The 25,110-nt window shown below is 40.8% G+C and overlaps 3 protein-coding genes across 6 annotated transcripts in view; 1 reads left to right on the top strand and 2 right to left on the bottom strand.

Moving 5' to 3' along the window:
- Positions 1 to 220: 220 nt before the first annotated feature.
- On the bottom strand, positions 221 to 2,907 carry zgc:172323 (uncharacterized protein LOC564165 homolog). Its single transcript, XM_035164169.2, has 9 exons — positions 2,556 to 2,907; positions 2,191 to 2,350; positions 1,837 to 1,986; positions 1,287 to 1,406; positions 1,109 to 1,204; positions 887 to 1,021; positions 688 to 798; positions 483 to 593; positions 221 to 349 (listed from the first exon to the last, which is right to left on the bottom strand). The coding sequence occupies exons 1-9, from the start codon at positions 2,777 to 2,779 to the stop codon at positions 221 to 223; spliced, it is 1,236 nt and encodes a 411-aa protein (XP_035020060.2). The 5' UTR covers positions 2,780 to 2,907.
- Positions 2,908 to 5,920: 3,013 nt separating this feature from the next.
- Positions 5,921 to 8,846, bottom strand: tstd3 (thiosulfate sulfurtransferase like domain containing 3). Its single transcript, XM_035164545.2, has 4 exons — positions 8,586 to 8,846; positions 8,050 to 8,220; positions 7,234 to 7,393; positions 5,921 to 6,819 (listed from the first exon to the last, which is right to left on the bottom strand). The coding sequence occupies exons 1-4, from the start codon at positions 8,722 to 8,724 to the stop codon at positions 6,762 to 6,764; spliced, it is 528 nt and encodes a 175-aa protein (XP_035020436.1). The 5' UTR covers positions 8,725 to 8,846; the 3' UTR covers positions 5,921 to 6,761.
- Positions 8,847 to 9,504: 658 nt separating this feature from the next.
- usp45 (ubiquitin specific peptidase 45) overlaps positions 9,505 to 25,110 on the top strand; it is a 36,250-nt gene continuing 20,644 nt past the window's right edge. For 2 of the 4 annotated variants that reach the window (XM_035163384.2, XM_035163381.2), the window contains exons 1-6: positions 9,505 to 9,796; positions 10,471 to 10,581; positions 10,960 to 11,129; positions 13,589 to 13,689; positions 14,146 to 14,246; positions 24,118 to 24,266. In XM_035163384.2, the coding sequence (XP_035019275.1) occupies positions 10,479 to 10,581; positions 10,960 to 11,129; positions 13,589 to 13,689; positions 14,146 to 14,246; positions 24,118 to 24,266 (624 nt within the window). In that variant the 5' untranslated portion in view covers positions 9,505 to 9,796; positions 10,471 to 10,478. Of the gene's footprint in view, positions 9,797 to 10,470; positions 10,582 to 10,959; positions 11,130 to 13,588; positions 13,690 to 14,145; positions 14,247 to 24,114; positions 24,267 to 25,110 lie in introns of all 4 variants that reach the window. The other 2 variants (XM_035163382.2, XM_035163380.2) reach the window with 1 other exon arrangement.

Raw genomic sequence — 25,110 nt, 5'->3', positions numbered from 1 at the left:
ACTCGCACCACCACCTGCTCCGCCCATGCTCCCTCTACCAAAGCTCACCCCAGCACCAATAGCGGTCGTGGAACAGGTGGTCAGGGACAGCGTTTGCATCATGCCAGCCAGCCGCAGGTCCTCTCCCTCAATCAATTTTCTGCAAAGAAAATACAAACGATGACAAAATTCAGACTAAGATGAAATCAAATTTTTAGTCAATTTTTAGGTTGTTATTCCTTTACCTGTAAGTTGTTATCTCAATCTCCAGAGCCATCTTGATGTTCAGGAGGTCTTGGTAATCACGCAGGTGCAGTGCAATCTTCTCCTTTGTGGTTTTCAGCTCCAGCTTCAGGGACTCAATCCGAGCCTATTAACAAAGCCATGCAATTACCTGAACCATTGTTGTGGCTTTGTGTCTGCATTCATGAAAGTGAAGGTTTGTGTTCATGACTGACTCAGGTGTGACGAGGTGCGCACCCTGCACCTGAGTCTACACTTACGTGCAGGTCTTCCTGTTCCTTCCTGTACGTTTCCTGAAATTCTCTGATCTGAGCCTCAAGAGCTTCATTCCTGGTCCTCAGGTCATCCAAGTCACGTTCTTTGTTTTGGATCTGGAGATAGTTTAGCATGGTTTTGTTTATTATAGCCATTCATTATTGATTCTCAATGAATATTTATATATCAATTTTCACTTTTGACACCCACATCCTTTTTGGCACCAGCCACTTCTTCTCTAAAGCTTCGAACCCTATCCACATGTCCCGTTGTCTTCTTTGTTAGATCTTCAAACTTGTTTTTATACCATGAATCCATGTCCTAGAAATGAAAGGGGAAATAATTCCATAAATTAACATAGAATAGAGGATTTCACTGCATACTCCAGTGCTAAAGTGTAATTATTTACCTGGAGATTTTTGGCTGCAATGTCGTCATACTGGGTTTGGATTTGTTTCAAAGCAGCTGCCAGGTCAGGGAGTGTGAACGCACTCTCAGCTGCAGCGTGAGCTGAATAGATCTGTTTCATGAGCTCCTCAATTTCCTGGGGAAAAAAATGTTATCATCAAAATGAAATGTAAACTAAGTACTCAAACTAAATATGTAAATCTTACATGAAGATGTTATGCACCTGTTGCTGAACACGTTTTAGGAATTCAATTTCAACTTCCAGTTGCTCCAGCTTCTTCTCCAAGGCAATGCGTGAGGAGGTGGCTTTGTCCACATCCTAAAGAAGGCACACCATTATTACTACAACTTTAAATGAATATGGTAAATACTGTATTATTCCCTAATTAAATGGAACCTACTGGACGGAAGGTTTCAATGTCTAACTCAGCTTTCTTCCTCAGCTCCACTGCCTCCTCGTATTTGATTTTGATTGACTCTAGTTGAGCAGCTGTGAACTCCTTCGCCGCCAAGGAAACGTCCTGAAAACCAAAATGCCATAAGTAATTTGCTCGTCCATGAGATCTGAAGGTGTGTGCATGGCTGTGTGAAAAATGCAGATCAGCCTCTTTTGCATTTCATGTCTTCAAACCTGACCGTGTGTGTGTGTGCGTGTGTGTGTGCGTGTGTGTGTGTGTGTGTGTGTGACAGACAGATGTACTCCATGACACCGTAACATGCTGAGGCACATCTCTATTTGCCTTCCAGAAATAAGCCTGTTACCAGGTAAGGAACCTTGAAAACACCAAGTTGACGTCTTGTATCATTGCTTGGATAGGTCTTATGCAGATTAGTGAGGTGTAAAGCTCGCCAGAAGCAAAGAATTCAGTCTTTCTGCTCTTGAGCATCATACAAAAAAGAGAGAAAGAAAAGAAACAGAAGCAATGCGCAGCTTGGATAATCTTGTCTCACCCGCTGAACTCTCATCTGCTCAGCGATCTTTTTCAGCTCCTTCAGCTGTTCCTCATACAGGAGGCGCAGACCTGTGGGCCTCTCAAAGCGGTTGTGGTAGGCCTCGATCTCTGCCTCCAGTAGCAGGTTCTGCTGCTCCAGGGATCGAACCTAAAAGTGCAGGAAAACCTCAGCTCAGATATTTCAAGTATGCCAAAACTAGATGCTGTAATATGTATTCCTGTCTATGTGCTCACACAGGTGAGAATAATGTGCCCCCATTTTCCAGAAATTTTTTTTTTTTGCCAGTCCTGACAAAAAAAATCTATCTGCCCTGATGGAAACAAATAGTGAGTGTAGCATGAATGCTTTTACCTTGTCAATGTATACAGCCAGTCGATCATTGAGGACGATCATCTCATGTCTCTCACTTTTGCGTGTGCTGAGGAATTCCTGGTTCTCAGCTGCAGCCACATCTAGGTCCATGGCAGGCTCTCCGTTAGGCCCAATACACACCATGGCCCCTGCACTCACACTGTCAACACATACCAATACACATTTACTGCAAAGCCACGGAACTCTCCTTTAAAGGAGGGGAAATGGCTTGAGAGGGCACTTGAGGAAGTGGAACTTTCACAAATGCTTTTTTTTGCAACAAGCTCACCTTAGAAAATAATAAGCTAAGTGTACAGCCTGCTCACAAACCTTAGTCCATAGGGGACTGCTCTGACTCAGCTTACCCTGCTCCAACCATGCGAGACCTGCGTGCAGCCGAGACGTTCCTTCTTCCCACTGACTCCACACGCATGCTGCCAGCCCCGGCTCTGCAGGAGTAGCCGGCGGAGGCATGACGGGCCTCTCTCCTCGTGGGGGATGGGCTGGACACCCTGACCTGATGGGAAAAGCTGCTGATGTCCTCAAAGTGACGGCGGTAGGACGACATTCTCTCCGGGCTGCGGCTCATGATGGCGGCAGGGACTGTGTTTCCTCCGAAAGAGATACCTACTCAGGCAGGCAACTATCTGTGGTTTACTGCTCTTCACTGCTGCTCCAGCTTCCTGATTTGCACTCTGGTCGTCAGCCCGTTGTGAGGTTTTATAACTCCTACTGCTTCTCATCCCCCTTCCCTGTCAGAGACAGCCCATTGCATGAGCCAACACCTGTGGAATCTCGAACCTCTGCACCAATGCAGGCTTGACCTGCAGCTCAGATATCTGTCAGCAGCTTGTGAGGAGCAGATCTGGGCTGTGACAGTGGCTGATGGCATCAGTGGAGGGTTCACCTATTAGTCTCTCTGCAATATACAGACAATATATCAGTCTAAGTCTTATCACAGCCAGTAACGGTTTTGCCAGGATTATGGTACATGCACCACATCAGTGTCCATAACAGCACTGGGCAGCAGGCAGGCAGGCAGGAAGGGTCTGTTCAGTCATGGCAGCCAGTAGGTGCAGCACTGATGTGATCTGCTCTGATGGGACGAGGGACTTTAATTGAACGCTGAGCAGAGGCTGGAGGGTGACCTGATGAGGCTGCGGCTGCTGCAGAGGAACAAAGGGCGCTGGCGAGATTTGACATAAATTAGTACTTATTAGTCCGGTCTGTTTTCAACATATTAAAACTGGAGTATGCAGGGGAAAAAAATTGGAATCAACCGCTTCTGAGGGAAAATATGGAGGCCGGGAAAAAAAGGAGGAGGGGCGGCTGTAGTCTGGAGTTTACGGTTGACATGGCACAGTGATATGAGGGGAGAAAACAGTGGTCTTCATTGACACCTACAGGGTCACTTGGTCGAGGGTCAGTAAACACTGTCACTGTCCTTAAAGTTTACTGTAAACATTAACCTTCACAGAAAACCTAACTTTCAAGCTTCTCACAAAGAAAAAAAAACAGAATGACCAAAATAAAGAATAAATCCATCTTTAAGCCAGATGATAAATCATCAAATTCAACTTCTAAAAGGCTTTTTCAAATGCATTGACTTGATGGATTATGTGAACATCTGTTCTTTCCACTGACCTCAGATCTGGCAGCAGTGTGGGACTTTCTTTGGGAAGAAGAGGAAAATTTCATTCATGAACAATCTGTCTCCACTAAATCTTTTCATGTAGCGAACAAATAACATCACTCATCACTTCAGAATGTCACAGTATTTGTTATGTCTCATCTCACATGTCAGCATGACTTCGACATTTCGTTTTACTTAACCTCTGTAAATACAGAAAGCAAACAAGGAAACGCTTATTATTTGTAATACATATATGTTATATAATATACAGTAGACTATGCTATATAGTGATGTTATTTATTTTTTAAGTCAATTAGAGATAGTGCTGGAAATGTAAATGTAATTGGACTGAATTTATATAGCACATTTCCAGTACAAGTTGCATTCACACACACATTCATACAGCGCTTCTACACAGATCACTTTTTCTATCACACACTATTGGGGTTCAGTATATTGCCCAAGGACACTTCGGAATGCAGACTAGATGAGCTGGGGATCAAACCACCAACCTTCTGCTGAGTGGACAACCCTCTCTACCTCCTGCGTCTCAGCCATCCAATTATAGAGCATATGAAAATTCGATGCATTTAACCTGGTTTTATAGCTGGGATCTCACCCCAAACAGAATTAATAATTTTTCATAGCTTCTGATTTGCAAAACAAATCATCAGATCATGTTTGCTTGTCATTCTGCCAAAATAATAAAAAGGTCATCAAGTATACGGTGATAAAACTATGTAAAGAATATCGTACAGACATGATGCATTTTTTCAAGTCATTATTGTATTTGAGGTCAGTCTTCCATCTAAGATCAGTGATGCGCTTAGATATTTTATAAATGTTACCTAATCCGATGATGAGATATTTTATTTCAGTTCTGTTTGGACTCTCAGTTCAGTATTTGTGTGTGTGTGTGTGTGTGTGTGTGTGTGTGGTCTGCATTCTTCCCAGTTGAAAACAAACACATTCATTATCATGGATGACGAAGGAACCTGTTAATGTTCCATAGAGAGTCGGTGGCAAATTCATACTGAGAAAGCATGGGTATTAGACATAACCCTTCAATACAGTAGATCATCATGTTCCCAGCAGCTGTCACCTCAGCAGGCCTGTGGATATTTATATCCCAAATCATTTTTGAAAGACTTGGTACATGGCATACATGCGGATTCAGGAATACAAGGTGTATTTTTATACTACAGAGTTAACAAGCATAGAGAAAAACAAACTAGAAGGGCACTCAGAAAGCACATACCTATGCCAAAGCCCAACAGGCCCCTTGTTAAACCATACATTTTTGTCATCAATATTAATGAATTATTCTCTGAGAAATCAATGGAAATGTTGGAAAACACCTAATCTAAAGGTGTTAAAGAAAGTTAAAAATAAATCCTGGAACCGCCCCCTGATCCTGCATTCACACCAAAATTGAATGGCTTCTTCCCTGAGCCATTCTGTATCCTTCCAACAAGTTTTGTGATAATATATCCAGTAGTTTTTGTGCATTCTTGCTTACACACAAACAAACGAACAGGGATGAAAACATAACCTCCATGGTGGAGCTAATGACAAAAGTCTGGAAGGAAACAAAGGAGAAGAGAAAACACATGGAAAATAAATCCTCATTCATCACAGAATCACATAGTCGCAGCAAAATGCATGATCATTTAGGCTCATCTTCACTTTTAGTATAAACCCAGAATAGATCCCAGGGGAGATACCCCCTCTCCCTAAACACCACTTATTCTAATCAGCATACATTTATAAGATACTTGAACTAGTTGTGGAGCCTTTGTTGTCTTCTGCTGTCCTAAAATAATTCAACAAACCAGTATTATAACAACCAAACAACTGTATTATATAAATGCACTTTATTCGAATATGGGTCCCTCAGCAAACACAACTTTAGACTCAATTGGATTTCTGGACCAAATCAACAACTTACATTTTCTAAAACTTTGCAGTTTCATTTGAATGTAGAAATGATTCTATTTCCAACAAATATCAGTGTTTAAAACTTCCATCGCTTTTTTTTTTCACAAAATCAAAAATGTGAATTTTATTCACAAACAAAAGAAAATCACACAATAAATATCAATTTTAATCAAAACTATAACTTTATTTCTTGAATGATGTTGGCAACAACTGCACAAACTGTTGAGCAATACACTATTATATATTTACAATGCATCACATTGAAAACTGTTCAAAATATGTTATGGGAGGCTCATTAACCCACAATCATACACAGGTAAGTAGTCATTTGCATAGCTAGTCTGTAAAATAAAATAAAATGTTTTATATCGTCCGATTATAGTTGTGCTGATTATTACAGTCACAGACAAGAGGAGACAAGAGGGACTGAATGAATGTGCAGCTCTGCTACGAAGAAAGATTTTACCAATAATAAATAAAGTATCAGTCATCATGTGGTGGTCAGTGTTGATATTGTGTTGCTGGCTATAAACAAATTGATGTACGGACACTGAGAAGTGTAAAAATATGTTTAAACTGTAGCAGGTCAGAGGAAGTCAGCTGAGTAGGCAGTCCTTCATATGTGGCCACATGCGTCCCACACCACCTCCAGTAAGCAGATCTCAGGATGCATTGAGGACGCATTAGGGTGTGTTCACACCTGTACTTAGCGCTGACCAATTGTGATTGGATCACTCTGGATATGTTTGTGCAGGAGTGGAAAGGGTGTGCAAGTATTCTATGGTGAAACATATTTACAAGAAACTTCAAGTCAACACTTTTGAAATGGATCGATTGCTGATGTTTGCTGAGTCCTCTGGATTCACCCATGAGGAGAACAACTTACATCTCAGGCTCTTAAATTAACAAGAACGTGAATGAACCTTGGAAAAATCTCCAGTTTGATGTCAGATACATAAAAAACAGATTCATATGTTTTATGTCTTCTTTTAACCCTGGATCAGTTGTGATGCTCATTCGTCGCCCAGTCTTTCCATCCACCCGGGTAATGATAAATGCTGAAAAGGAGAAAACGAAAAAAGGAAGGAATTAGAATGAACTGTTGCTTGAAAAAATGTGTCGAAAATAAAACTGAATTTGTGTTTGACCTTATCTTACACACAAAATATATCACACTGCATTTCGCAATTTTAGTGTATCTTCTTCTCTACTTGTTAGTAGAGATGTGGCAGCACGGTGGGTTGGCATTGAGCAACAACAGGGAAATAACCTCAAGCTGCTGTCTCAAGAATTTAAAAGTCAGTCAGTAAGGGAAAAAGTCCACCAAAGTCAGCCATAAAAGTGTACTGCTACTCTAACCTTTATCCAGACCCACACTTACTGTACATCGCTACAATAATTCAATAATTGTTGGACTTTGTGTTGAGGTGAGAATGTTTCTGACAAACATATGTCAAGGAGAAATGTCTCACTCTTTGTATCCCAGCGACGCAGCTTCCTTGACTGCCTTCTCACTCCGAATCCCTGCCAGACAGGTGAACACGATGTTGTCCGTCTGCTCGGGCATTTCACCACCATACTTTTCTCTGAAATCTTCCGGACCAAGCTGGAGGGCAGTGTTCACCTGTCCCACTGCGATGACAAAGAGGCACAGACAGGTCAGAGTGGTCCAGATGTGCTGTTAGGGTTTGATGGTACTGTTATAGTAGAAGAGCCAAAGCAGTGTATCTACACTTATCAGAATATAACATATTCAATATCTACCTACTAATTCTTAAATTGTCTGTCCTTCTGTCTATCGGTCTGTTTGACTGTATGTGGAACTCATATCTTGCAAACTTCAGCGAAGTTAGATCTGAAGATTGTATCGATTGCGTCAATAGTTCTATATAGCTGACATGTAATGAATGAAAAAATAGCACCAGTTAAGTAAATCATTAAACTTAAAAGACCAACACGTGAACAGTAATAAAGCAAATTCTGTTTCATTTCATGAAATACATTGACTATAAAATGATTACAGATAAACCAGGTAGGATTAGAACAGTAACTAGTTATTTTAATTTGACACTGAATGTAAAATGCAGGGAATTTTGCATTTTAATAAACATGCTGCAATAAAGGCCATTGTCTGTTACAGACCTGTAGAGGTTAATCAATGCATTATGAGACCTACTTTATGAATAAGGACCCTCCCAGATGTGATCATGACCTGCAGACAACATAAACCATTGGATAAACCAATTCTACAACAACTATTAGTGTAATTTAGTTGGATCAACACTCACGGGGGATGTTAATGGCCCCGGGGATGAAGCCGTACTCTCTGAGCTCCCAGGTCTCCCTGACATCTATAACCACAGCTTTTTTGCTGGCCAGGAGCTGCTTCAGCTGCTCGTAGGTCACATCTGTGCTAGGTGGCGCTGAAGTGAACCCCCTGCACAGAAGCAACTCTGTGTCTGAAAACAAAACAAGCAAAACATGTGACATGTATGCAAATATGTATAGGATAAGATTAGAAGAGTTACAGCAGCAAATAAGACAGTCAGAAAATAGACATCAGTAAAAGTAATAAATAGGTAAAAATGCAATATAAACGCTAGGAAATATAACCAGTACTAACAGTTACAGTGTTAACAGTATACAGTGTACACAGAATATATGCAGTGAAACAGGATTGCACATTAGCCATTGACTTGCATGGATAGAGACGAGTGTTGTTATTGTTGTGATGTGAAACATTATGAAACCTGATAGTGAGCAGACACTCATGTGGACGGTGGACAAGCTGACAAATGAACACAGTTCTAAATGTGAAACTCACTTCTGCAGCCGGGGGGAGTGTGATCGATGCCGGACACAGAGCTCCTTCCTCCCGGCACAGAAGCACCGGGCTGGACGCTCCTCCGCCACAGCAGCCGAGGGACCACTCCCGTGAACCTCCAGCACCGTGTGAGAGCCATGTGTGGTGACTTTAGCCTCTATACCTGCACAGAATCAACATGGAGCCCCAGCGTCACTATGGAGCTGAGTGGCAGAGTCACACTGGTCAGGTTCACCCTCAAACTGGTGACCTGCGCCTGCGCTACAGTACGGATCACCGAAAGGACCAAAATAGTGTGGAGCTCGACTGTGAGCCAAAATGAAACCCAGTCATTCACCCAACGCTCCAGAGGTCAGAGCATCATCAGCATAAATAAACAGCACGAGCTCAAAGCTGTTCATGTTAATGTGGCTCAGGGTTATTAAATACATTGTATCTGATGCCTTCCAGGTCGTGGGAAAAGAAGTGATGTGTGAAGTGTTTTTCACATACTTCATCTCTTTTGTGGCTAATATCCTCACTCAACAACTTTATAGCATTATATAGAAAATCCCTATATAAATACAGTTTATTAATATTATTATCATTATTATTACATAAACTATGTCCACATCTCATCAGATTAATTTGAGAGAGTGATTCATGCTGCCATGCTGATCTCAGAGGAAGCAGGTAACTGCTTCAGCCTCTCTGAACACTAACTTTCCTATAACATAAACCCTATTACATCAAGTTATATTTGTTCGGTTTTATGACATAAAATAATGATTTTCTTCTAGGAGTCCATCTTTCCATTTTTATTCCTAGGTGAATTGAATATCACAACAAACCGATCACATGTTTTACAAACGCGCTCCTGAACGCAGCCCTGTGAATTTTCGCCTTCTCCAGTTTAGGTCCACTGTCCCTGAATGCAGCATTGGGCCTAACCGAGCCGCCGTAGTGCGTCACATGTTGACTTGTGTTGCTAGTCGATGCTAGCCACAGCTTGACTAAAGGCAAAACACGAGGAGTTGTTGAGACACCGTTCAGTTGTTGACGGAACTGTCCCATGAAATGTCTTAATGTTTCCGTGTGTTGTCGGATAAACACACCCTATAATGTTCTATTTATTCTGCTAATGTAGCTAGCCTGTTTGCTAGGAAGAGTTGACATCTCACTGTTGGCTTCAGGTTAGCTAACACAGTCAACATAGGAGCTGCAATAAAGAGGTGAGTCCACACCGCCTTCTCTTCAATTCTGAATATAGAAATAACATTTAGAAATTTAAAGTAACTCACATGTTGTTTGATGAACAACTTTAAGGCCCATTAGATCCATCTAAACCCGACGCTCTGGTCTAATTGAGGCCTCTTAATCGTATTATTGTGCATTACCCGGTCGTTAACCTGAATATAGTAACACGTGTAATCTGAGTGTCAGTATATATATACATACTGTGATCTCTGTGAGTATCTACACAGTCAGATAGTCTCTATTGTTTTGTCTCAATAGTCCTGTACGGTGACATTGAAATGACAATCAGAGTGGGATTAATAACTATCAGCTCTAAAGATACTTAGGGGTGGTCACGTCTTTATGAGGTAAACAATGTAGAAATGGCCTCAAACATGAAACCCCACATTGGTTTGTGTTGAGGTACAACAGAACTGTGTCACTGTACAAACACTGAAGAACTGCTTTGTGTTGCTGGTTACCTGCTACAATAAGTAACATGTAAATGCACCTATTGGAAATTGCTTTGGATAAAAGCGTCAGCTAAATGTAATGTAACAGGATACAGGAAGATAGAGACGAGTTTAAGTATCACTGTTAAAACACAGTCATGCTCATGTTGTTTTATTTTGTGCTGTAACAGTTGTTTGTCCTCTGTGTTCACCTCCAGAGCTCCAGATGCGGCTAAAGGACCCTTTCTCTTTGAAAGCTGTCGATATGACTAAGCGGACTAATAAACCGAGGAAACCTCGAGACGAAGAGTCGTCAGATGAAGTCAGTGGTAGGTCACTGAAGCAGTGCTGGACACCAGGCTGTTAAAGTTAGGGCCGTGAGTTTTCATGTGCATAGTGAATGGGATCAACTCTTATGTTCTTAGTAAGATATGTGTTCTTTATCATGTAATGTTCCACATACATTGATTCACGGCAAATGATAGTGTTCTTCACAGGAAACACAACATAAGTCTCAGCTGAACATTAACTTGTCATTTTTGTCTGTTTTGTTTATCAATGGGGTATTATTATTTCTCCTCCTAAATCAGGACTGAAGGGTTTATGTTAGTGGGTATGGCGGAATATCCATAAGAGAGGATTTATCTTGCAATGAATGGAACACATGGTTTTTATCACTAGTTTATTTTGTGTTGTTTTTAAATTAGGGTTGACTTGCCAGCATGTGAGTAAGGCAGTGGACCTGAGCTCAGTGAAGAAGTCGGTCCTGTCCAGCGTGTGGTTTGTGTGCTCTGACTGCCTAAAGGAGAGGACCATGATCGACGGAGAACCAGCAGCATCACATGACATCCTGGTGTGTTTAAAGTGTGGTTTCCAGGTAAGATTTGTTTTTCTAATAATAAATGGTGAAAACACACTGTGCATTCACATTCTCCTTGGAAGGTCCCATTTCCCGAGTTGTGAAGTCGCTGTTCAGACTTTAGTGGGTTCATGTGCTTTGAAGTCATAATGTGGAAAAAACATGGACACTGTAAACATAATGTGTTGTATTTATGTGTTTAAACAACACTTGGACTTGTCTTTACAATATTTGCATAATAACGATGAACAAAGAAAAAGGATCAAGTGTGACAGACATAGGTAATTCAAAACATGCACGTTAAGCATAAAAGTCTGATGTTTGGCACTTGTGAGAAATGGACTTACAGTTTGTAATTTACAAACATTTCAACATTTGACAAATTCAAATTAAGAGCTACTAAAGCTGATTTTACAATTATGTTTATTGGTTTATAAGTGATGACATCAGCATCTCATTTACCAAGTTCTTCTTAAGACTTGAGATGGCGTTCATGTGAATTTTCCCAAACAGGAACAATGCATAGACACACTGGGGCTGATTTCTGGATATTCACCATGTACATTTCAAATATATGTATTGTAAATGACCAAAAGTAAGGGAACAGATGATTTTAATGTAACTTAAAGTAAATAACATTTATTGTTTTTATTTGTACAGCCCTTGCTTGCAATAACTACATCAAGACTGTGACCAACTGACATCCACAAACTTTTGCATTATTTTTTTAAGTTTTCCCGGCCTTTCACTGGAACATGTGCGTTCAAACAAGGCACAAATTTTCGTGACACCCTAAACGCGCCTAGGGATCATATGTGTTTATTCTGGTTAATTGTACGTAACGTGCGTAACACATATGAGGAGTAGGACTCCTGGCTCAAGCGATCAAGTTGCTGCGTTGTACATGATGTGGGAGCCAGCGGAAAAGAGGAGAAGAGAAGTACTGGCTGAAGTAACTATATCTGCTGTGGTGAACGTGGAAATGCCGGAGAAACCAGCACCGTTGTTTGTTGGTCCACAAGCCCACCTGGAAAAGCACACAGCTTGGGGACTATCACCGGCTCCTACAGGAGCTTTGTCTGGATGACATTTCCAGGGCTACCTGATGCTGAGCAGTGACTGGTCTGATCACCCTCTGGCTCAGCTCGGTGCCAGGACTGAGTCCGCTGATTTTCATTCTCAGCGATGACGCAACATTGCGTCATGCTAATTTGATGGCCGAGTTCAAATATTTCAACTCCAACATGGTTTGAAACAGCCCAGGGCCAGAGACGCAAATTCGCTTCTAGACTCGTCTTTGCATTGACTTTGTATTTAATCTCGATGCATTATAAATTCAGCTCTTGTGAGGTAAATCGGAAGTGATTGACTTCTATGTCTAAATCCTTCCGCATTTCCTCCTAATGAAGTCCTGTGTTGCATTGACAGTGTGTTTTTGCTCATTGTCTTGCTGCATTATTAAGTTCCTCCCGAGTAGTTTGCATCTCTCTGTAGTTTCTGTAGACTTCTGTACTCTGCTATCATCATGCATTACAGCATCAAGATCTCATCAAGATGAGTGTGTCAGGTTAAGACTGGTGTAGGTTGGTGGCGATGCCACTGACTTTTGTTTTTAGTTTTTTCTTCACCATTCTCACAATGTTTCTCTCATCAACTGTGCTAAGGTGCTATGTCCTATACTGTTTAACACATCAAGATTTATACATCAGGAAATATAAGATGAAATTCTGAACTCTTCTCTCATGTTCAACTTTTGATTCAAAACACAGTGTGTGTGTACTGTTTGGTACTGTGTCAGTCACCAGTATATTCATGTAAAAGACAAGTTTTGTATGTATGTATGTATGTATGTATTAGACGAATCCAAGCTGTACTTTCTTCTACATTGATATAACAGACTAGAATGGCACTCAGTAGAGTGTGTACCACTGCCAGGGCTCAACAGTGTCCTTATAAAACCACATTTAACTTCACTAGATCCAGATTTTATATTTGGATCTGCACCAAATTCCGCACACTAATTAATATCAGCCCTCTAAACATGCCTGCTTTTTTTCTTTCATTAATTCATTAATTGTTCTCTGAGATATCAACAAAATGTGGAAAAATACCCCGTCTCACAATGTGAAAGAAAGTGGAAGAAAATGTCCTGGATCTGTCTCATGATATGGATTCGCACCTAAATTTAATGGGTTCTTTCCTGACCGGTACCACATACTTCCACCAGGTTTCGTAGGAATCCGTCCTGTAGTTTTTGCATTAGCCTGCTAACTAACAGACAAACAAGCAAACAAACCGAGATAAAAACATAGTTTTAAACACAGTTTTAAATCATTGAAAATATGAATGTCCTTTTTTTCTCGACATGCAAATTTGTCTTTGAGGTGGGAATGAGTCATGGTCTTTAGACATAGACATGTATGTTTTGTGCTAGTTAAGATTTTTAACACAATTTTTTTAATGTATCTATCTTGCAGGGCTGTAACCACTCTGGTATCCAGCACGCTGTCAAGCACTATCAAGCGTTCCATCCCGAGTCTCACTGCATCACCATTAGCTTGAGCACATGGAAGGCTTGGTGAGAAACCTAAGAACTGCATTCATTTTGAACTGTGATGAAAAAGCCAAGACTGCACACAGTGCTAGTCAACCTGTATTGTCACATGTCAAGATGCCGACAGTGTGTGGGTTTATATAGAAAACAATAGTTGCCCAGTGTTTTTACATACATACATACATCATACACTGAAGGTGCGTTTTGTCCCGAAGTGTCCTTGGTCCTGGCGACTACAATTTTCCAGCCAGCTTCTGAATCCTTTATATATTTTTTTACTTCATTTTAGGTGCACTAATCTGGTATGAATGCTTGTTCACTCCATTCTGATAGTTGAAGGTGATGGTTTTCCACTTCAGCCAAATAATTATGTCGTCAAATAATGCTTCATTTCAACATTTAGTTCCTTGAGGGCTGTTAAATTCCACAGTAACCTAAAGCCTTTCTGTTTCTGTCTATGACCCCCTCTCATTGTAACAGGTGTTTTGAATGTAATGAGGAGCTCTCCACTCACTGCAACAAGAAGGCTTTGGCTCAGTCCCTGGACTTTTTACAAAAGCACTCAGTCAAGGCAACGTCAGGTGAGGAGTTCTGCAGCATTCCAAAGGTTTGGCCACTGACTGCTGTTGAATTAAGCTTTTATTATGAGACGTGTCCATCCTCAATGCATTTTCAGCGAGGCAAGAAGTCACTTCATTTTGCATTTTTATTAAAGCGTTCATTTAATTTAGCAACCTTGTCTTCATTTAAAGTAGAAAATAGTTGACCTTTAACACACACACACATTACTTATTATGAGAATCACATATTATTGCTGCATAATTATGTGTAATAATTCCCACTGGTGAATCTCAAACAAGATTTGATGAGCTTTTGTATCCGAGTTACAACAGACATATCGAGAATATAATGTGATAATAGCAGAAAGTGAAGTGGAGAGGTACTTTTCACCCGAGGCTGTGAATGCAATAACACCATCACTGCATACGAGACTACTCCTGCTCAGCTTTTTATCGCCAAATCATTGAGTGTTGAACAAAGTGATACTGATGAAGTGATTTACCAGAGGCCTGCACTATGAAGCATGATTTGCATTTTTGGGGGCAGTAATCAGGTTTACTTTTCAGTCCTACGAAGCTAGTTCACTTCAACCCGTATAAAATCTCTGCACACTGACCAATCAATTCCTTTGAAACATGACATCCCATCCCATGGAGCAAAAAAAAAAAATTATAATTATAAAAAAAGGATCCCGTGGAGCTCGGTGCGCGGATTGTTCTCTGAGGAGGACCAGGCCAGACCCACAAAATCATTTGACCTTCTCTGATGAGTATCTAAATGAAAGATATAGATCCTCATCGGAGAGAATGATAAACCTTTATCAGCTGCTGGGGCAGAACATAACCACCTTGACACGTAGGAGCAATGTGCTCACAGTACCACAGACTGTCTTAGACTTACTTAAATTACTGATATTGATGTAATGGGTGTGTTAGCGGCGGGATAACCAGACATAGTGAAATACTTGTATCCGTCTCTTTAAGTAGGTGCGCACAGTCAGGTTCATGGCGGACAAAATTAGGTCCATATGTTTTTATTGACTAATAATTGCAAATGTTTCCACCCCGGTGGGTCCTCAGAGTCAGTGCAGATAGTGTGTGTAAAACTAAAGCTCATTATAGAGGCTTCGTAACTTACACATTCACACAATAAGAGATGTTTTACCTGCTGTCCTTCCTGCATTTAGCAGCTCTAACTGTGTTTCTTTTAGTCTGGATAGTGTGTTTGCACCCTCTCAGATCTCCATGAGGCAAACCTGGGTTGACTTATCGAGTTGATAACCAGCTTCCTGTGACCGCTTAGCCTGATTGTGTTTTTTAGGTTATTGAATATATATCCTGGGTATGTAGAACTTAGAACTGTAGTACAGGCCCCTGGTCACAAAGGGTCACGTTTATGATTGCCAGTGAATCACCTACACACCAGGAGTTGACAGCAGTACACCTGCTCCCCCTGGTGGCTGTGGTCATTAGAACTCCAGGACTTCACACTGCAGCTCAACCTGATGCATATGTATGTATATGCTGTTTCTACATTGATTGTGATGGCTTGAGAACATCCTGCATCACAGGCATGATTTCTTTTTGATATACTTAGCTATTTTTGCATGATTTATCAGGGTTTGAGGAAGAATTTGAGTTTGAGGAGAATTTGAGTTTTGTCGTAGCCTCATGTCCTTTCACCTTACTCAGACCACCTGAGCCCCCCAGTCAGTCAACCATATATATATTACACCCCCACCCCCTCACTGTACTTCAACACACATGCATACACCTTCTGTTGGTGCTCGTAGTTTGTGCTGGAGTGCTGAGAAGCCTCTCAACAGGCTGTAGCTGAACAGGGTGGTGGGCCTTATCACTTTTAGTCTCACTGGCTGACTCAGCTTAGCCCCCTGCCCGGTGCCTAGCTGCCTGTGGCCAGAGGCCAACCACCCAGGCCCAGTCAGGCTGGTCCACCCTTAGTCTCTCAGCCATGGCTGCAGAGTTGTGGGATATACACTGCAGCAAACCCCCCCACCCCTCATCCTCACCCTGCAAGTCGCATGACTGCACACATTAAAGGAATTAGGCGCTTGAGTGATGCTTCCCGGCTGGGTTCCCTGAAGAACAAGAGCAGCTGTGTGGGGTACAGCCTCTGTTCTGTCCTTCTTTGTCTTTCCATCACTATCTGTTTCTGTCCCTTGCTTCCCCCGCCGCGCTGCTGTACGTCTCACCACCTCTGGGCCTGTGAGCTGCACTAGTGAGAGCCAGGGTCCTCAACAAGTCAGAGTGACTAAATCCTAACAGCTGGAACGCACTAACTCTCAGTGGACACTCACTCACAGATACACATACACAGAATATTGGAACAAATGTTCAACTCAAGCAGATACTGTTTTCTCTTAATCTTTGTTATAATATCTCATTTTAACACTATCTAATATTCTGGCCTTTTACATATGATTTATATGTAACAGTAATAAAAATCATGCCAACATAAGTCAACTGGGTGCTGAGCTCTTCTTAAAGCAGAATCGGATTAACGTTGATAGTAGAAGAGCATTACATACCTGAGGAATTTGCACATTCTAAATCTGACATAGTGTGTGTTTTGTTTAGGGGCAAACAGGATATCCAAGAGTACAAGAAGTAGATTAGGCATTGAGAAATAAGATCTAAAGTTGGTTGACACTTACACATTTTCACCATTACTATGTTCCTTGTCGTTTTTCCAGTGACAATGTGCGATATATAATGACAAAAAAGACTCTGATTAAGCATTGTGTGTGTGTGTGTTTTGTTCCATATATACACATGTGGTGTCATGTATATGTTGTGTAAAATGTATAAATGCTGTGTACTTGTGGGCAACTAGGGATCCACTGTTGTTAGGAAACAATCTGACGAGCTGGACAGTTGCTAGTTTCATTACAGCTTCCTCCTGCTTCTTTAAATTACCTGTCACCTTTCTCACGACCCAACTGTTCCACACCGGTCGGCCAAATAGGTATAGAAGCGGGCAGCCACTGTTGCATAGGAATAGGTGGTTGTTGTCTGGAGGAGCTTGAGAAATTGCATTTCAGTGTGAAGGCCAGGTTTTTCTTAAAAAGCTGCTCTGTTTTTCCCATAGACCCCAACCACAAAAGAGGCCCAGCAAGTATTTTTTTCAGAATCCATAATAATTTTGTACAACAACAGCTCAAGGAAGAAAGAAAGTCGATTAACTGTGCTCTCTCACCATCAAGGCCTTCAGCTCAAGTACCAGAGTCCCAGTAAAAAGCTAATTGACCTCAGAGAGCTAGACTTCAGCTTGTAACACAGCTGGGGAGTCTTTGTGGAGCAAATTAAAATGTTGGTTCTGAATAGACGTCGGAGCTTGTTTCTGTCAATTCTTTCTTGTTTTATGTTACTTATTGTCCTCATTCTCTATCTTACTGCATCATTGTGTCTCTGTGGAATTGGTATTATAATACATATTTTATTTATACAATTTAAATCATCAAAAACTCTCCTTTATTTTGAAGCTATATGGTCAAATTAAAATTTGATTACCACTGTCTTAGAAGACATACAGTATACTTGTTTTATAGTTTATGAATATTGTTATTCCAAAAATCTGAATTCTTGTTTTGAGACAGAGGGTGTATTTATGAAAGATTTATTACCTTTCTCTTCCTCAAATAAATCTGAGGAAGAGTGAGTAAGATTATGACAGTTTTAAGCCCTTTGACAGTATGGTAGCTCAATCATAATGAAATATCTCTGTCTAAATATTTTTTTTCTCAATTGTCTTTACTAAGAAAAATAACTTAGACTAGACTCCTGTAAACATTTAATTTAACATTATCAATGTTAATTTGATGTGGTATTTTCATCCTAGTTTCCACTAGAAGCAGAAGTGTTTAATATTAGTTTCTGGCAAAATACTTGTATGTCCCTGCAAAGTGCTGTTCCAGACACCTTAAGTCATCACAGCAAGTCATTAGTCAAATGTATGTACTACGGCTCTTAGATTGTGAGGTCACGCACACGTGTGTCTGTGTGTTCAGTAGGGATGCTCCCATCTGATACTACCACTGAACATTGGTCTGATGCTGACTCAAAAGCTGGATTAAGTGTGACAAATATGGCTGATCTATTAAATTCATGTTTATGTTATTCTTTGTTTATATCTGCTTTTGCGTTGTATATCATATGTAAGCAGTGTGCTGGTGGACCCCTACATTTATAGGAGGAGTGCCAATATAGCACGGAGGGAGATTTGTCTCTTGTGTGGCCACAAGAGACAAATCTGTTCTTGGCTGATTTTGTGAATGAAACTGAAGAAGGTGAAACATTTCAGTTATTCACATGGTGTAGCTTTTATCAGGGGCTTTAGTTAGACACACAAGTGCAAAGCGCAGTTAAATGTCCATTGCACAGGGAGGGTGAAGGTGTGCGTTTGGTATTTGGGTGACAAGATGAGCATATTGGAATGGGGAAGGATTGAGATGTACTGTGTGCATGTGTGGTGGCAGGGCTTGACCAACCAGACATTTTTTTAACTTTAGTCCTTCCCTTAAAGGAGAGGGCGCCCCATGCGACAAAGTAGTGTCATTTTGGTGAGGGTTGACCTCACTAGTCTTAGAGATGGAGAGATAGAGAACACAACGTAAATCTGTAAACTATTTATCCCCCATTCTAAATAAATATTGATAATTTAAAGATGAAAAATTATGAATCATATGGATACAAATTAATCCCTACTCAAGTTGGTTATCTGCACCACTGTCATCAGTCGGACTCAGTAATCCTCTGAAATGAAATAAATCTATACTCAATAATACATTTTATGTTAAGATGATTGTGCACTATATATTCTAATAATAAATTTGTTTAAATTTAAAGAATATATACAGTGGGGAGACTATTATATGTATTTGAATTGTTACATTTATTTTTACCAAGTTAGCAAAGTTTTTTTTTTTCTGATCAATCAAACTCTTGTATATGATCTTTACTCAGTAAATCAGTAATATCTGATAATAGATCAGGTATCAGTATCGGGACAGAAAACGTTGGTTGGGTGAACCCTGTGTCTTGTTTGCTCCTGGGCTCAATATTTCCAGGACTGACATCGCTGTAGACTTTTCCTCTTAGAGACCTGGGTGAAAGGCTGAAGTGGAGGATATAGTGTTGTATCATCATTACACTTTTACTCACCTGGTTTCTTGCCTCTGGTTGTTGTTTTTTTTGGAAACCACAGTCTTTAGTATACTGTCAGTTTAGCTTAGCTGAGTCAGTAGCCAGGAAGCTGCTTGTCCCCTGGTGGTGCGTTCGTGGAGGTAATCAAGGGTGATTTCGTCTTAATTCCCACCACCGCACAAGAAAGTAGGCCAGATAGTGGGTAGCAAAAGCTGTGTGTATACATTAGTGTGTTTGTGTGTGTGTGTCTCTAAGTAACATGGCACTGGGTTCTCTTGGCCTCAGATGGCAAGGAAACAGGCTTTTCATGCCCTGCAGTCACAACAAATTAGCGAATTAATAAGACATTTGGTGTTGCCTGGCCTTCCTCTTGACTGCCTGCTCTGCATGAAGGGAGCTGACCCTCCACATTGCTGCACTGCCCACTGGCCATACAATTTCATACTCTCTCAGCCCAACTGTGAACCACATGAAGAGGGCTATAAAAGTGTATTTTATCTCATCCTTGTTTTTGTGTTGATTATATCAGTAAAGTTTTTTTTTTTTTTACAACAAGCAGCCGGTAAACTACAAACCACCATTGCATTAGATTGTAAAACAAAACAAACTTGAAAAGAATGCATTTTGTTTATGACGTTTCATGAAGTCTGGTGTTGGCCTTGTGTCAGCTTGACAGAAAGACAAAAAACACAAGCAAGACAGAATAATCTATAATATAGCTAAACTTGCTTGTTTTTGTCTTTCTGAAGTGCTCGAGTTCTGTTCTCAGTGAAAGTAAACAAGTCCCACGTTTCTTTGTGTATCTCTTGTGTGAAAAAGAGCAGGGAGTGCAGGAGGTGTTGGTGTACATGCATGCATGGGGATGAGCCTGAGCACCGTGATGCTTTTCCTCCTACCCTGGGGAAAGGCTCCGCAGTGTCACTGCTGCCCATACTCGGTGGCTGAGCAAGGAGGGCCAGGTGGTGGTGCCGAGTGCAGCACAGTCAAGCGTGGACGCAGCGCATGCTGACATTTGCCTTCACTGACTGCTGCAGGGAGAGGAAAAATCTGTTTTTCCATATGCTTGTGCTCGTTGCAACCCTTCCCTCCACCCACTGCATCCCCCCTCCACTGCCCTCTTAAGCCCCCCCCTTTCCCCGTTCTTAACCAGATGGCTCCCTGAACATTGTTTACCTTGGGTGACGGTCCCAGATGCAGAGTGTGTCCGTCGGCATCCCCATTCCGCCCAGTTAGTTTCCTCATTCCTCTGCTGCCTCTTAACTTGAGTGTCAGTTGTAGCTCTCCGACTTGAGTTGCATTAAGTCTGTTGATTTTGGGTCTCTGCTCAAAAACACCACAACAAGTAAACAGACTCATTCATGAACGCACTCAGTCTTTCTCTCGGTTACTTTCTCTTTGGCTCAGTTGTCCACACTTGCGTAGACACATGTTTTCACACCTTCCCAGACTCACACCAAATCTGATAATACACAGTTTGTTTTTTCCTGATTTTTTTTTTTGGGGGGGGGTTACAGTCTTTTCCCCTTCTCCACTTGTCCATGCATTGTGTGTGTTGACATATGGGAACTCCCTTATGGCTACATATTGAGGATGGAAATAGGCCTCCAGATGTTGCCAGCATGGAGGGCCAGATGTATTTAGCACCACTGGGTGGAGTGCCACAACGGCATGTTGTCCCGGCAAGCTGAACCTCGCCCTTGCCTCCTCGATCCCAAAACTAGAACACAACCGTCAGGACAATGCTCTCTCCACATGTCATCAAAGAAATTTCAATTCAAGGCAAAATTACTCAGTTTGACAGAAAAGTTACACTTTTACACCTTTTTTGAGTGGAAGTTGGTTGAAAGAAAATGTATAAATGTATAACATGTAAATTACCAGGCCACGAGTGAAAAGCCCAAGGTTCACATTCCACCGACTGTGGCTTGGGCAATCCTGCTGATGTCCTTGGCCTTGAGGAGGAAAAGCTGTAGGTTGAATTGCTTTTTCAATGAATGTGTTATGCACAAGGAGTAGCTTTGTGAATGGAATATGTGCGAAGACAAGGTCATTTTTGTGCTCAGGAGAAGAATGGTGAGAGTAAAAGTGCAGGTTGTTATGATGATTGTGATGGTTTATGGGTCAATTGAATTTCTTTGGCTCGGACATAAGCGGGTCCTGGCCAGTGATCTCTCTGCCAGCCTGCTCTCTTGACTGGCTTGTGTGGGTGAAGTGCTCAAGGAAAATATGATTGTTTACCAGTCGGATGGGCCTAGGGCATCAATACATGCCCAGTAAAATTGGAAATCAGAAAATAATACATATTAATAAAAAGTATTAATATTACAATTTATTTACTATATAGTACAAACCTCATTGTATTCTTTAAGACAATGATAGCATTTTTATCATTGTACGTGTATTACCATGACTGACTTGCCATTTTCTTTAGTTTATTAAAGAACCATAGGCATTCATAGTGACTTAGGTATCTTGTTGCAATGGAGCAGCTACACAGTGTAAACTCGCATGCTTGTGTATTCAAGGATGCCCCAACATGCGATAGTTTGGAGATTGCTGCTGAGAAAAATCAATTTCCCATGTAAACAAAAATAATTCAAGGTGAAGTGTGAATAGTGTTGTAACCTACATCACATAAACATAATAAAGGCTCTGCTTACTACTTTGCTCTGAAAAAATTACTTCTATTCAATATTAACAAGAGTACACAATGTTGCATCCTTAATAAAATAAAATCCCCTCCTACCAATTAAGTCAAATCAGTCAGATAGTAACGAGAAAGGCACTCAGAGATGTATTCTTCTGCCAAGGCCCAAGTCACCTTATGAAACCACATATATATTCACTATCCAGTTTCTATTTGGATCTGGAACAAACTACACACACACTCATAAATGCCTAATTTTTAAAATCATTATTGTTTAATCCAGGAAAATGTTTAAAAATGCCTCTAAAAACATCTTGTAATGTTAAAGAAAATGGAAAAAATTGCTGGATCCGCCCCCTGATCCGAATTAGACTTCTTCCCTGTCCTATCCCACACCCTTCCACCAAGTTTCGTGGTAATCCATCCTGTAGTTTTTTTGTAATCCTGCTAACTAACAGACTCATTTTTTGATAAATAGAAATAGAATAGAAAAGCACACAAAAAAATCAAATGTATAACTATTACAAATCTATGTGTGGACTCCATAAAGAGTTTTTTTCTTCTCGTTCAGGCTTTTTCCAGATAACTGTCTAATTTATGTTTCATGTATAAACAGGCAACTCAGTCTGTGTGCATCATCCATATTTGCAAACTTACTTTCTTTTTTATCTTGAAAACCAGAACAGCCACAGTTCACAAAAGTAGAAACTAAATTACTTTATTTTGCCAGCACATTAGCCGAATGCTTTTCTTCCTCTAAATGAAGATATCATCCAGTTTTCGCGGTCAAAGAGAAAAAAACAGTTCTCAGCTTAACACATAGAGATATTTGCTTTATTAGACATGTTATATACAACATGAGTAGTAGTGGTGCTGATCTTAAAATGGATTCTTTCCTGATACATATCATGTTCTTCCACCAAGCTTCTGAGTAATCTGTCCTGTAGTTTTTTCTTAATCCTGCTAAATATCAAACAAACAAACGCATACGAAACATAACCTCCTTTTTGCAGGTAATTACATTGTTTGGAATCTGCTGTTGTTTTCCAAACTCAGTTGTACTTTAAGTGCTGTGTTTTTTAGTATGCCTACTCATTATTAAATTACTCTGGGGTCAGATGAAAAATCAGCTCTATCTAATCTATAATATTTGTTTGCATGTTATAACACTGCTCAAAACTTCATTAGATCTTATCTGTTCTTATGGCATAATGCAAGGTGTCGGAATATTAAAGTATCTGTTATCTGCCACAAAGGTTCAAACCTGGCTTTATACATGCTGATAGTTCAGGCTGTAGACAGAATACACTCCATTCTTTTTAACTAAACAGACTGCATGAAAGCTTTAACCTCTTCTAATCTAATGTCCATTTCTTGGAATCAGTAGTTGCTATCACATGGTACTAAATAATTATTGCGTCATTGTGGTGTTAGCTTTGTTGTTAGCTGCTGGCACGCCATCACACAGCTACAGTACCTACTCTAGTCTGCCCCAGCACACTGTATGACAGCGTTAGCTTTGGACCATCTGTGTCTTAGTTGCTGTTTAAGGTTAGTTTTCATTGGTGATCGGGACAAACAGCTGGCTCTGGAGAATCTTCTCTCCAACCCCTTCCCCCACCCCTCCCTCACTAACCAGCGGAAACTTCTACAGCTGTCATCTGCTTCCCCAAATGACCCAGCTTTCCTTCCAGCTGCCATCCCAGCAGCCTGCTCCCAGCCCCTGTCTCGCTTCAAGGCCAAGCCCTTTTTTTTTTCTCTCTGCGTCGAGCTGCAATCCCATTTTTAAGGGAAGCTGAAATTTTTCAAGCTGCAAGGTCGACTTTCACCCTCAATCTCAACCAAATTGACAACCCAGCCACCATCTCAGCTGCAGCTTCAGGCTCGGCTGCCAAGTCGTGGCACAAAAATAACTATACAATTGAAAACCGGGTTTAGAAATTGAATCATTTGTCAGTTGCAGAGATTTCCCTCACACCTTAACCTCAAAACGTTTCTCTAACTTGCAGGCTACACTGTCGTCTTTTGCTGCATTTTACCATTATACATGGTTTATGAGAACCTGCTACTGTGTTCTAGCAGCATCACCCAAGATCATCAAGCTGCGAGAGGAAGCATCAGATTATTCTGAGCCAGCCAGAGGCAAGAATCCAACCATCAACAGCACCTTGGTTCCTGTCAAAGGCATCAATAACCTTGGCAACACCTGCTTCTTCAATGCTGTCATGCAGGTTGGTATTACTAACTAACATTATAATTTCCTGGTTGTGTTTGTCTGCTATAATTTATAAAAAAGGAACAGTAACGGGGAAAAAACAACATACATATTTTTGTCATGTATGATGAAATACTAGTGCAGTAACTGTTCTGAATCTGATGGTTTGGGATGTACTGTTCGCATGGCCTGTGGTACTGTTGCTGAGCTACTTCAGAATGATTCCTTGTCATGAGTGAGTTCTCCTCAATCAGTTCTACAACATACTGTCACTTTTTAGTGTTTGTTTGCTGTACATTTTGTGCAGAGCTTTTTATTAATTCCTGTGGTTTAGATATAAGTTTGAATAATATACTTAACTGGTGTTTTTCTTTTACATTGCATGTCGGCTATAAGGAAACGACAGTCTTCAGATCCGAGCTCACAACTTTTCTAAATACTAGCTGACATGACGGAGATCAGCACCACTTCCTCAGGCCACATGCACAATACACATGGCGAGTGTAAAGCTGATAAGATGAACAGTTCTCTCGATATGCGAGACACATACAGAGAGATTTCTGCATTAACTACATACTGCGGATTGGCAGATAGATGCTACCTTATGAAATAACATAAGTAGGTATGATTGCTTGTATCTGTCATTATAAATCTTCTGCATGATCTCATTATTTTTAAGTGGATCTCTTACTGAAGATAACCTGCTTCTCAGTCGTTGCTTTATCTCAATGGACTTTGTGATAGCCTAATGAGTCACAGGGATTTCCATTCTAACATGACAATATGCATATGTTTGCCTTTACAAAGCATAAACACATCCCACACAGTGCTTCTGAGGAGTCTGGCCAATACGAACCAGA

Source organism: Hippoglossus stenolepis, chromosome 8 (genome assembly GCF_022539355.2).
Source record: "Hippoglossus stenolepis isolate QCI-W04-F060 chromosome 8, HSTE1.2, whole genome shotgun sequence".
NCBI classification, from domain to species: domain Eukaryota; kingdom Metazoa; phylum Chordata; class Actinopteri; order Pleuronectiformes; family Pleuronectidae; genus Hippoglossus; species Hippoglossus stenolepis.
Note: the sequence above shows the minus strand (reverse complement) of the source record. Positions and strands in the feature narration are given on the sequence as shown.

Coding starts and splice junctions, on each gene's coding strand:
- zgc:172323 (XM_035164169.2), bottom strand. CDS start 2,779: ATGAGCCGCAGCCCGGAGAGAATGTCGTCCTACCGCCGTCACTTTGAG. Junction 1,205..1,286: donor ACATTGAAACCTTCCGTCCA/GTAGGTTCCATT, acceptor TGCCTTCTTTAG/GATGTGGACAAAGCCACCTC. Junction 799..886: donor TTGCAGCCAAAAATCTCCAG/GTAAATAATTAC, acceptor TTTCATTTCTAG/GACATGGATTCATGGTATAA.
- tstd3 (XM_035164545.2), bottom strand. CDS start 8,724: ATGGCTCTCACACGGTGCTGGAGGTTCACGGGAGTGGTCCCTCGGCTG. Junction 8,221..8,585: donor CACTCCCCCCGGCTGCAGAA/GTGAGTTTCACA, acceptor TTTTGTTTTCAG/ACACAGAGTTGCTTCTGTGC. Junction 7,394..8,049: donor CGGGGCCATTAACATCCCCC/GTGAGTGTTGAT, acceptor TTGTCATCGCAG/TGGGACAGGTGAACACTGCC.